Source organism: Conger conger, chromosome 1 (genome assembly GCF_963514075.1).
Source record: "Conger conger chromosome 1, fConCon1.1, whole genome shotgun sequence".
NCBI classification, from domain to species: Eukaryota; Metazoa; Chordata; class Actinopteri; order Anguilliformes; family Congridae; genus Conger; species Conger conger.
This window is the reverse complement of record NC_083760.1, coordinates 31,350,347-31,363,192: the sequence shown is the minus strand read 5'-3', so window position 1 is coordinate 31,363,192 and position 12,846 is coordinate 31,350,347. Positions and strand designations below refer to the sequence as shown.

Genomic DNA, 12,846 nt, shown 5'->3' with positions numbered 1-12,846 from the left:
ATGTACAATCTCTAACGAGCTAATGCAACACAATAGTTGGCCATGGTGAACTAAAATCTAGCTATATTAAGTGCATACATGTTCTATCTGCACTGTGATATGTCTAGTGCTTGCTGTAGGTGATTCAGCATATGTCATACAGAGCTGTTTGAGCAAACCTGCAAAAATTTGGGATACAGAATGACCAGACACTCATGAGCATGTATGCATACCTCCCAGTTTTAGTGTTATTTGAATCATTTTGTAAATGCTGCAATTGATTTTTATACTTCTGTAAGTTTGACTTTTAGTCTGTACATACCGTGTGTCTATTTGTCATAATCTGCTCAAAATAATAGTGTATGAAGTAAAGTGAATAGGTTTAATAACCAAATATACACTCCAGCTAGTAAGTACTGTGAAGAAATTATTTCTGTGGAGCACTAGTTTGGTAGCATTAAGGTGGTGCGTCATAGCTACATAATATCTCTGTTTGCTCTGTGGAGAACAAGTTAAATTGTAAAACTCAACTAAAAAAAAACCCTCCACCTCATACCACAACCTCACTAAAATTAGTGTCGATATCACTTATCATATAAAAAGCATTCTTAATGTGCAGATACTTGAGAACTGAAGAGTGTTTGTGACTCAGCATGAATATGAATCTTACATTTCAAATATGAAAAGCACTCTCAGTGCACAGATATGGTACTTGAGTAGAGCAGAAGAGCATTTGAGCCCCGAGGCGGGTGGTGAGATGTCTTGGCTGGTGTTTCTGGAAGAGAAAGAGGTGGGCGCATTGGGATTTATGGTGCATCGGTTCTCTGACAAACAGAAAAGGATCTCTGGCAAACTGTGAAGGAGCCCTCAGACGAGTGTGGACTTTGGCCCCACCGGTTGGCTCAGAAGCAGAGAACGAAACTGCCTTTTGTTCCAGGGGGTGGGCCGAAAGCTTCAGAACAAGCACTTTTCTTCCCTCGGCTTAGTTAGCCTGCAGAGCACGTCAGTGTCCTACAGTGGAGGAGCACTTTGTTGGCATCGGAAGGTGGGAGGCCTGCTAAAGTGTCATTTGAATGAGGACCCCTCAAGTGCTCAAAATGTTCCTTCAGACATAGTACTGCTGCATAGTAGTTTCTGACTAATTTGAGGAGACTATTCATTCATTTTTGAATGAATATGTGTGTCCTGCAGGATTTTCATGACTGTTTAAATTTGAATTCAGTCACTTGTATTCATTTTCTCCTAGGCGCAAGAATTTACCCAGATGCTGTGTAGTTTGGCCACCCTTCAGAGTTGGTTCAGGAGCCCAGTTCATGTGCAGAAGTTTTTTTTTTGCCTTACTTTTTTGGCACATCGAAGTTACACACTTATTTCACTTGTGTCACAGATTGGCACCAGTGCTGCAGCTTCGCTTGAAACATGGGCGTTGTTCATTAACCCCCGGGGTTAACCTGAACCCAAAATGAATTAACCAAAAGTCCAGGATTGAAAAGGCTAATGAAACCCCATCACCTGGCTGGCAGAAAGATGTCTCAGCCAGATTTGATCTGAGCATGCCTTATATTGTGCTTTTACAATCGGAATAGGCTATTTGAAACTTGAATTGAGTGTACTTTTTTTACTGCGTTATCAAACTATTTCCCAGTTCTTAAAATAAGAAAGGACATTTGCAAATCTTTGCATGGGCAGCCCAACAATGGTATATTCAAATTCAGACTATCCGATGAAGCTGTCAAATGTTCCCTAGTAGCTACTGTAGGTGGAAAAAGACACATAACCTGTTTCATATCTGTGAAAGGGTGTCTGTGTATATACAGTACAGTATCTGCAGGATATATCGATACATTTGATACATTTGATTCACAGCAGGTGTGGATTTGTGTGGCAGGCATTTCAATCTTAAAAGGTTGTGTGGATGACAGTGTACAATAGTGGTTAGGAAAGCTGTGAGAGATTGCGAGTTGAAATCCCAAATTAGGCACTGCAGTTGTACCTTTGAGTAGGGAGGGTACTTGAATTGTTTCATTACAGTACTGGGTGCATGATTATAATTAGAAGATACATTTGCTGGTTATGTAACCACTTCAGATTCATTTTGGTTTGTTTTTTGCACACGCAGCTCAAATTCAAGCAGAAAGTGGACAGGGCCAGGGATGTCATTTTTACAAATGATCTTTCTGAATGCATTTAAAGGGATGCGATAAATGAACCATGCAATCCTCTTTTGTGTTTATACTATGTTGAAAGCTTTGCTTCATTCACTGGCTTATCCTCAACCCTCACAGACAAGCTGTACGTGGGTCCAGGCCAGCTGTACCAGGACCTGCAGAACCTCATCCATGACCTTGGACTGGTAAAGCACATCTCCAGCATGATTGGCAGCCTGAAAGGGAACTACCAGGTGAGCAGACAACCCATAGAAGACCAGGGGAAGCACTATGTATTTCAACGGTCATGTGTCTTGAAAAACGGTCATATTATCAAACACTGGTGTCACATCCGTCTGTTAAGGGAGATGTAACATGCAGGTCGCATCCACTCATAAGGGGTTAAATGACTTGTTGTCTGGCAGAATAGTTCCTTGTCTGGGAGCTTTCATACTTCAAGCCTATGGTAGAGGGTTCCTCAAAGAACAGAAAAGGGTTCTTCAATGGAGACAAGCCAAGTGACCATTTTTTTCTGAGAATCTATTGTATCTGGTGTATGTTCTTGCTCTTTTCTGGTTCCTACTTTCTGCACAGAATTAGCAACAAATTCACCCAAGAAACAGTGAGATGAGTCAACCATGTAATGAGCTGCTTTATTGCTCAATAAGTGTTGAGTCACAGTGAAAACCTTCACGCCCTGTGACTTACAAAGGCGAGAGTGAATGTGATGCAGATTGTATCCAGTCCTGCCTCGAGGCTGCTCTTTAACGCCCTAATGCTTTCTGCCCTTTAAAGTCCGGATGATTTAGCCCTGCATGGGTCTGTCGGGTGAACATGCTGCTGAGTCTAATTTCTTCACCCGTTCTACGCGATTGATTCAATTGCCCCACATGCGAGGGGACCAGGGTCGTCTACAGTATGTGGTGTTCATGCTTTATGCAAGTTGCAGTTCGACAAGTCTTATGGTTTAAATGAGACTTCCCCTGTCTGTGTGTTAACATGCCAAGCTGAAAAAAAGCTTTCTCTTCTGTGCCATCACCACCCTCAGTGGCACCCTGGATTCATAAATGTACTGGTCTGTTGTTGTGAATTTTAAGCGATTTGCCCAGTGGTGAGCACCTATGTTGTTTGTAGTACAATAGACATATACAGGGCTGTTGTCAAAAATGTGTGCTGATACACCTTGATAGAGAGCAGATTCATTTTGGCGGTTTATTATTTTTGCATTATCTTTGTCATCAATCATATTTATGATAATTTCTTGAGTGTATCATAGTATTGGCTTTTACGTTGGAGAGCTGACCAACACAGACTGTGTAGCACTAGGTGTAATGTACCTGTGTTTCTGTTTCTATTTCTATATCTATACCAGTGGTCTTGAGGACACTAACGCTCTAATCTCTGATGCAGAATGTGAACTCGGCTGTGGCTCAGGACTGGGTCTCGGGCCTCCAGAGACTCATCCTGAAGAAGGAGGAGGAAATCCGGGCGGCTGATCGCTGCAGGATCCAACTGCAGCTCCCAGGGAAACATGACAAGTTAGTGCTTCTCCACAGGCATCCTCAGAGAGCTTTATCACCTGGCTCTGCAGAGCTGCCCCCCCTACAATTGGCCAGTAATTATGTCACTACGGAGCTGCCCTGCCTACAGTAGGCCGCCGATTATGTCACCACAGAGCTGCCTTTCCTGCAGTCGGCCAGCAATTATGTCTCTACAGAGTTGCCTTACCTGCAGTAGGCCCAAAATTATGTCTCTACAGAGCTGCCCCACCTGCAGTAGGCCGGCAATTATGTCAGTACAGAGCTGTCCCGCCTGCAGTAGGCCACATGTATATCACTACAGAGCTGCCCCGCCTGCAGTAGGCCAGAAATGATGTCTCTACAGAGCTGCCCCACCTGCAGTAGGCCGCAATTATGTCACAGCAGAGCTGCCCTGCCTGCTGTTGACTTGGCAGTTATGTCATTATAGACGACATAGGCAGGCAACAGTGTTCAGAAGTTTCAGTGCAGTGCTGTAGTGTTAACGTTTACAATTATTATACTGGCTGCAGTATAATGATTATTAACACTAGTATATGGGAGTATACCTCAATCTGAAGGTGGGTCAGTTATACCATGGATCTACATAAGACTTATTTAGTACAATATACAGTGCAGTCTGTAATTATTTGGACAGTGGTAGAATTTATGTTCTTTCCACTCTGTACTCCAGCAGATTAAATTTGAAATTAAATGATGAATAATGAGGTTAAAGTTCAGACTGTCACCTTTAATTTGTGGTTATTTACATATATATCAGGTAATCTGTGAAAGAATTACATTGCTTGTAATGTAATGAATTTTAACAAGGTTTATTTTATCTGAAAATCAAATTATAGTCAGTTCATTCACCATGAAAAGCCATACAAAATATTCTTTAACGGGGGGAATATTTTTTATATTTTGCTGACGAACCCCAGGGCTATTTATTAATTTTATTTTATGTATTTATTATTTACATTAATCAACAGTTTCCACATCAATGTAAATGTGCCAGAGTGAGCTAATGAGCTAAACGGTGTCTGTCTTGACCCCTCTCTCTACAGGTCCGGACGGCCTACGCACTTCAGCGCTGTGTTCAACACCTTCACACCAGCCGTCAAACAGTCGTGGATCAGCAGCTTCCAGATGGCCAAGCTGGCTTTGGGTACGTCAGGGCAGGCCTCACACCGTTATAGTGCTTTCATCTCGTCTCCTCTGTCCATCGTGCCCTGCTGCCCATGCCATCACGCCGTGCCATCGCGTCGTGCTGTCTGTGTCATTGTGCCATGCCATCACGCCGTGCCATCCATTGTTTCACCCTCTGCCAAAAGCCCTGCGGCTTCCAAATTCATTCCCAGTACCCCTGTGACTCTCCCATCAGTCAACTACTGTTCAATTCAGTTTGTTTTATTAGCATTGGGAAATCAATATGTTGTTGCCAAGTAATTATTAGCATATGATACATTAAGCACACTAGAGGCCAGATATTCATATTCCCGTTCCAAAAGCTGTGCAGCACTTCCATTTAAACTTTGGGATATTCATCACCGACTGCAACATTAATTCTCAGAAGATTAGATTTTCTCCATCATTATTTTTTTTTAACGATCTCTGCTTTTCAATTCGATGCGGTTATTAATCTTCGGACCAGGAACATTATGCTCTTTGGTCTGCAAAAACAGCATTAAGTTCTGAAGTCGTGGTGTCTGGAATGTCAATTATGGATGCAGGTCTTTTCATAAGACATTCTTTTTAATGGGGCGGATAGGTGTCCAGTTCTGCGGGCAGTATCTGGTTTCATCGATGCACAGCGGGGTTGTTTCTCCTCTGATGAAATGGAAAACTCTTCTCCTGTGATGTGGCACGGTCCGAGCCAGATGAGAGTGTGGGTGTTTGTTGTTTTTTTCATCCACAGAGGAGGACAACCTGCAGGGCTGGTTCTTTGCCGAGGACGATGGGAATCAGATGAAGAAACGCAAACACCCCCTCCTCCTGAGGCAGATGCCTGTGGTCATGTCCAAGCTGCAGGAGTTCAAGGTGGGCATGATTGCCTCCCACACCACACAAAACAAAATGGCCGACCACTCCTCTACCAGTGGTCTCTTTACTGTATCTGTACAATAGATTGACAATAAAAAAGTGGTGGGATTTACTTATTGTCTTTCATATGTTTTTTGTTCCCTATTCTGACACAGGGCAATGTGTATGTTTGCTAATTGGCACTTACATTGTAGACTGTCAGCTTTAATTTGAGGATATTTACATCCATATTGGGTGATCTGTGTAGGAATTACAGATCTTTTTATGCATAGACCCCTACCAATTTCAGATTGCTGTAACATTTGGGAGAAATGGTTTCATGGGTGCTTCTGATTAGATGAGTTCACTTGCTTGTTTATTACAGGTATAAGATAGCTATCTGTACCTAGTTATCTAGAATCAATAATAAATCTTGCAGAAAAACATTGTATAGTCCTTCTAGACTAACTGGAAAAAGCATTGGGATGTTACTGTTAGTTTGCATCTCCACACCCAAAAGTCTTCAGGTGCAATGTTCACTGTTAAGTAGAAGAATCACCAATTCATTCAGATGTATGTGCCCACCATTTTGTGAAAGCAGCTGCACTTCTTTTATTGGTGACCCGGCAGTAGTTGAATGGAATAATTTGGTGAGAGAAATCTATTGCAGTGTTTTTTCTTAGCTCCCCAAGGCCCTTTGACCTAGTTTTAATCAGGTTCAGTCATATCTGCAGCTGCAGTGTAGCAGCCCTTTCATTCAGTTGTGGAAGTTAGGAATTAGGGCACTCTGTTAAGGCTCCATGTATCAATAACAGCTATGAATTATCATCAACTTTTAGTTATGATTTTTGTACTAATGCTTTTGATAAATTTTGAAGCAGTGGCAGATGGACATGTCTGGAGCTCACAGAAGTACAAACCAGAGCATTTTCAAAGCTCCTTCTGGTGTTTAGCTAACAAACTCTGCTGCTTTTTCTTTTCACTTTAAAATCAACACCCAGTTCAGACCCAAGTAACCAGATGAAGGGTGTCAACTGTGTAATCAATTGTCCCAATTCATTACAAAAACCAGCCTGTGGCTCTCCAGGACCAAGGTTGTAGGCAAGGGAGTTAGCTAATCACACTCAATAACATTGATGTATTTATATGAGTTTACATGTTATTTTACATTTATATTGTACTGTAAGTAGTGTTCTTGTAAGTATTTGTTTAAAGCACTGCTATTCACTGTTTACAAAGACTAATTCTTTGTTTTAATTGTAAGAGTTTTTAGCAGGTTATGAAGTCTGTGCCTCATTTTGTGTATCAGGTTGAGTGTGCAGTTCACAACCCGGAGCCCCTGTACAACACTGAGAGTACCGCGGACACGCCTGCCCTTGGATATGGCTGTGTGTGGGTAAGCATGCCTCTCAAATCAAAATGTATTTGTATAACGCTTTTCACAATATATCTTTACAACAAGCTTTATGGAAAACCTTGACCTAAACCCCACAATAACAAGCCTTGACGACTGTGGCAAGGGAAAACTCCATGGTGTGGGTTTTAACAACCAACATGGTCAGTCAGTCAATATACACGCTAACGAAATTCGCTACTGCTAGGTGAAGGTCCTGACGTGGCGGCCAGGTGGGTAGGGCCAGGTGCCGGTGGTGAGGAGCACAATCGGAAAGGGAGGGGTGGGAGGAGGTGGTGACAAAGGAGGGGCCGGACAGCGGTGATGGGGAGACCTGATGACAGCATTCGAGACTCAAGATTCGGCCCTGCCAGGAGTAATATATGGCTGCATATATTATATGCATAGACAGGGATTGAAAACCCAAGACATCTTGGGAGGGAGACAACTGAACCCACTTATCAAATAGTGGCACAGCTGGTTGACAGGTGACAGTCAAGAAACGATACCACCTCACAATACTCTTTGGCTACAGGCATCTCCCACCCTGTCAGGCTAATAACTAACTAATTATTAGCCTGAACATAAAGCTAATTATTTATTGATAGATTGCATTGATAGACATTTTGGAAGGGTATTCTACAGTAGTGGGGCTCTGTAGGAGAAAGCTTTACCACCCCTCAGGTTTTTAGATATTCTTGGGACGACCATGTAGCCTGCATCTTGAAAACGGTGTGACATTGTGGGCCTATAGGGTAAAAGCAGGTTAGTTACGTTTGTATGTACACTGATGCAAGTCCATGCAAAGCCTTAAAAGTGAGGAGCAAAACATTAAAATATGTCTCATACTAATTGGTATTGGCCATTGAAGTGAAGTTAGCACTGGGGTAATATGCTAATATGTCTTAGTTCTAGTCAAGAAGCTGCATGCTGCACAAGATGAGGATTCTTTAGTGAGATGTTAGGGCAGCTAGATAGCAGGGCATTACAGTAATCTAGCCTGGATGTAACAAAAGCATCTCATATCCACTGTTTAATTTCAAATCCATTGTGCTTGTACAGAGCCAAACCAACAATTGGGTCACTGTCCACATACTTAGACACTGTATGAAAAATGGACATTTGTTATTTTTGTGAATTGTTCAGTATGTAAAATCAAATATGAAGTTAATCCAGGGCTCATTCGTTGTTCTGCTGCTGTCTGGCCAGATGTAACAGGATCACCATTCTCCTCATAGGTGTGGTCTTAATGTCATTATAGTCACCTGAAGCTATAAGACTTCAGTAAAAGGCAGAGCTTAATGAACAAGCTCCATTCCTGCACATGACTGCTTATTTGATGACCATAACGGGGGTTGCCTTTAACATGTGAGTCATTGTATTGCTCCAAGTGCTTTGTTCATATACTTAATGGGAAGGCAGGTTCCCTGTGGGTTCAGTGAAAAGTGCTTGCTTGTGGAGGTTGAAAACGCGAGGTCATAAAAGTAATTGGATTTGTGCTTAAAGGTGATTCATTTTCTGTTGGTTTCTGCACTTTTTTCCCTGAGGCTGCTCCAGACTTGTCAATTCTGTAGCATAGTGTCATGTGCTTTCAAAACCATGCCATATCCTATAAATGGCAGCGTGGGTACAGTGTTAATGAAATTTTAGAATTAAAAGATAAAGTAAAATAAAAGCTAATGCAATATTTGACTGATGTACAGTTATGGACCTAATAGTGACTGCAGTTCAGAAATCCTGTCCACAAAAGGTTAAAGGGCACTTATGGTAGCTTGACCTCTTAGCATAAAGCCTATTTTGCGGGTCATCTCTGCAAGTGGCAGAGGGGAGCAATAGGAGCTTTGTCCATTGTCTTTACCTTTAAAGGTCCCATATTGTACATCTTTCCAGTGTTTTATTTTAGGTCCTGATATCCATAAGAAGATGTTTGTGTGGTTTTAAGTACCAAAAACAGTCTATCCAGTTTTGCATGTCAATTGTCCAGTGCTTCTCATTTACTTTTTTATTTACTTTACCAAGAACAGGCTGTTTTAGTGACTGTGTCTTTAAAGGATTAACATAGTGGTTGGTCACGTTCTTGGTTTGTATATACTATTTACACTAGAGGGCATTGAAGAAACATAATGAAAGTATGAAATATGTCTGTTTAGTTTTGGAGGAGTAGGCACGTTAAATTCATTCCTATTTTGAACCAGTTGAGAATGTTCTCCTCGTGGCGTGTCACACGAGGATAACCACTCCCTATCCACGCATTTTGCAGTGCTGACCTATAGGCAAGACAATGCAAATATTTGACTAACATTAGGTTCACTTAAATTACAGTGCCTTTTAAGGACTTAAGTCATTATAGTTGGGCTTTTATCTTAACTTGGATATTATTGGATAAGTCAGCTTGTTAAAGCCTCCATTGGCTGTGGCAATTAGAACCAATTTTCAACCACTATACACAGTTATATAATGTTTTGGTACTGAGTGTCAGTCCGTCAACTGTATATTTTCAAACTCAAATTTAAGCACAGGTAGAGGGTGAGTCAACATGTCAGTGAGCCTTTTTCAATGATAGGAAGGAATTTACAATGGTCTTGTAACAATGTTACATGGTCATGTTTTAACACAAAAATCTTACCTACTGTACCTTTAACTGTAACCGCCACGCCTCCGGTCCCAGGTGGCCAGCTGCACCAACCAGATGGGCCAGATCTCGGTGGTCAGCCTACAGAGCCCCGCCCCCAAGGTGACCGAGTGCTTCAACGTGGAGTCGCGCATCCTCTGCATGGTCCACGTGCCCCCCGAACACGCTCAGGAGGCGGAGGGAGGGGAAGTCCCCGAAAACAACGTCACCCCCGGGAGGGGAAGTGAGACCCCCACCGTCTGTCTGGGCATGGAAGAGGGGAGGTACGTCTCGCACGGCTGACCCTGATCTCAGCTCTCAATCCCCCATACTGTCTCTTCTCACACTTCTCTATCATAGTATTTCCTAGTACCATTTGATACTGTATATGGTAGGGGTGTGAAACTCCAGTCCTGGAGGGCCCTAGTGTCTGCAGATTTATTTGTCATTTGGTGTGGAAATTACTTCAATTAATCACTTGTGCTGAAACACATCGACACTGCGGTGCTCCAAGACTGGAGTTTGATTCTCCTAATATATGGTGTCAGGTTTGCTGAATATGCTCATCACAGCAGAGTTGCACATGCTAACAGCGTCGATGAGCTATAGCTTCATGTCCTGTTGTATTGTTACTGATGAAGAACATCCGTGATTCTATTCTTTAGGTGTTACTACTTTATCAACCTTTTACAATCAGACCTGGGCTAACTATGTAATTGTTTTGGATTCAAATACTTTTCTATGCTTTACTGAGCTTGTCTGATGTATTAGAAGCTCTGCAATACTCTCAAAAAGTGCAAACCCCACCTTCTGAGCCCACCTATTGCTTGGCTCAATTGTGTCAGGCAAAATCCATCGAATCCAGAATAGCATTTGAATTCCTGTTTGACCCTGTTAAGTATTTGGTCTGTTTAGAAAGGACTTGTGTGCTTCGATAGTCACTCTGGATAAGGGCATCTTTTAACCCTTTAATACCAATCAAAATGACTGCTGTACTATTGTTTTGAACCCCTATTAAAACCCTACTAAATGTTCCCAACTTGGGTGTCTCGGTGGCGCAGCCTGTAGAGCACTGACCGCATGCTCATTGCGAGCCGCGACATCGGCGGTTCAAATCCGACCGGCCGACATTTGTCGCATGTCTTCCCCTCTCTCTCGCTCCCATTCTTCCTGTCTCTCTATACTATATACTGTCCAATAAAGCTGAAAAAGGCCTAAAAAAAATATCTTAAAAAAAAAAAAAAAAAAATTCCCAACTTTCTCACTTTTCTCAACCAAAGCCAAAACCCCATGGGATTTTGGTGGAGCCATTTTATATTGGGATAGGGGCTGAAAGTGTTAAAAGGATGTTATATATTGACTAGGCAAGATAATTCAGTCAAATATAAAATGTCAAAATATCAGTATGGAGGTATGTCTGTTCGAGAGTTTTTGGAGGGACTAATATCTAATATCAGTGTAACCAAGTATCATTTAAGCGTCCCCCATGACTGACGCAATCGAAAACTTTACCGTTGCACTAAACGAATTGAAAGGCAACTAAGGTGGATTCTATGAAGACAAACCCAGGGAAAATACTTGGTTGGAAGCAGTGAACCAATGTTTACAGCCAGCCTTGTAAAAGCCAATCACACGGTCTGTGTGCTTAGACACCTAATAAGCAAGTTTTCGAATGGCTTTTTGACATTTTCCAGAGAAACCATTTCACACATTTCTTGTTACATATACACGGCATTCCCCAGGAGTTCAGCTTGATTGCCTATCAAGGGATATCGGTATCATTTTTTCTCCGATATTGCTTGGTGGCATTTTTCCTTTTTCTCACTCCTGCTGGAAAAGGAGTGTGACTCACAGTGCGTCAGCATGCCTGTGACTCTACGCAAATTGAGAATTGATTAATTTACCAGGTGACGACATCTCACTTGTGAATCGGGTCAAAGGAACAACAGCTCATTTCCAGCAAAAGTGTGAACTCACCCCTGGATGCATTTGTCACCGTCTCACTTAGCGCACAAATAACACAACCGGTTTAGCTCGGCGGCTCCTGAGCGTGTCACATCTGTTGTTTTTCTGTGACGGTTTCCGCAGCATTTCCGTGTACAAGAGCAGCCAACGGTCCAAGAAGATCCGCCTCCAGCACTTCTTCACGCCAGACAAGTCCACGGTCATGAGCCTGGTGTACACGGCGCAGTGTTTGTACGCGGGCCTGGTGAGCGGATCGGTGGCCATCTTCTCCAGGTCGCCAGGTGGGTAGCTCTCTGGTCCATACAGTCATATAACAATAATTATTTGTTATATAATAATTATGATTTTTATCCAAAGCGACTTACAGTTGATTTGACTAAGCAGCGGACAATCCCCTCTGGAGCAATGTGGAGTTACGAGCCTTGCTCAAGGGCCCAACAGCTGCACAGATCTAATCATGGCTTAAACCACCAACCTTCCAGGTCCCAGTCATGCACATTAGCCACTAGGCTAGGTGCTGCCCCACTGTATCATATCAGTGATACTTTTCAGGAGAATTATTCATTTAGAGTTCTGGAGTTCCTCACAGTTAAATAGACGTTTATTGTTCACAAACCGCTTTTGTTATTATGTTTACATTTGTTCCATTTATACAGCAGGTTATTTTTCACTGAAGTAGTTCAGGTTAAGTACTTTGTTCATGGTTATTTCAGTACCCTACTTTGAACCCATAGCCTCTGAGCTACAAGCTGAGCTACTTTACCGTCCCTTACTTTCCTCATCATTACAGAAAAATTATTTAGTTGTCCTTAAATAACAATTAAGTAAAATAACTAAAATGGTGTTCCCTTTAATGTACAAAACCTACGTAATGCTGGCTGAAATGTCCGGGTCAACAGTGTAGCTCCATTGTATTTCAGGGGGTTACACGTGGTTAAACATTTGGCAGAAACCTCTCTGAATTACGTTATCGGTTGCTCGCGCGGGCAGCACTAGGGGAGTCCTGTTTGAGAGCCTTTCAGCCTTTTGTTTAATCTCTGCCTTGTGCGGTCTCTTTGTCAAAGAAAAAATAAATAAAAACAATAAATAATTGTCGCTGTCTGACGGCAGTTTTGTACTGCTTCAAAAAACTCAACCAGAAGAGAGGGGCTAGAAAGGCTGCATTGTGGGGATTGTGGTCTTGTTAAGTGACCTGAAAATACATTGCATACT

At 42.2% G+C, this 12,846-nt stretch overlaps 1 protein-coding gene across 1 annotated transcript in view; it reads left to right on the top strand.

Moving 5' to 3' along the window:
* arhgef10 (Rho guanine nucleotide exchange factor (GEF) 10) overlaps nt 1-12,846 on the top strand; it is a 93,798-nt gene that overhangs the window by 49,669 nt on the left and 31,283 nt on the right. The window contains 7 exon segments of the mRNA XM_061239701.1: nt 2,265-2,380; nt 3,537-3,664; nt 4,711-4,811; nt 5,562-5,683; nt 6,975-7,061; nt 9,727-9,953; nt 11,758-11,915. Of these exon segments, the coding sequence (XP_061095685.1) occupies nt 2,265-2,380; nt 3,537-3,664; nt 4,711-4,811; nt 5,562-5,683; nt 6,975-7,061; nt 9,727-9,953; nt 11,758-11,915 (939 nt within the window).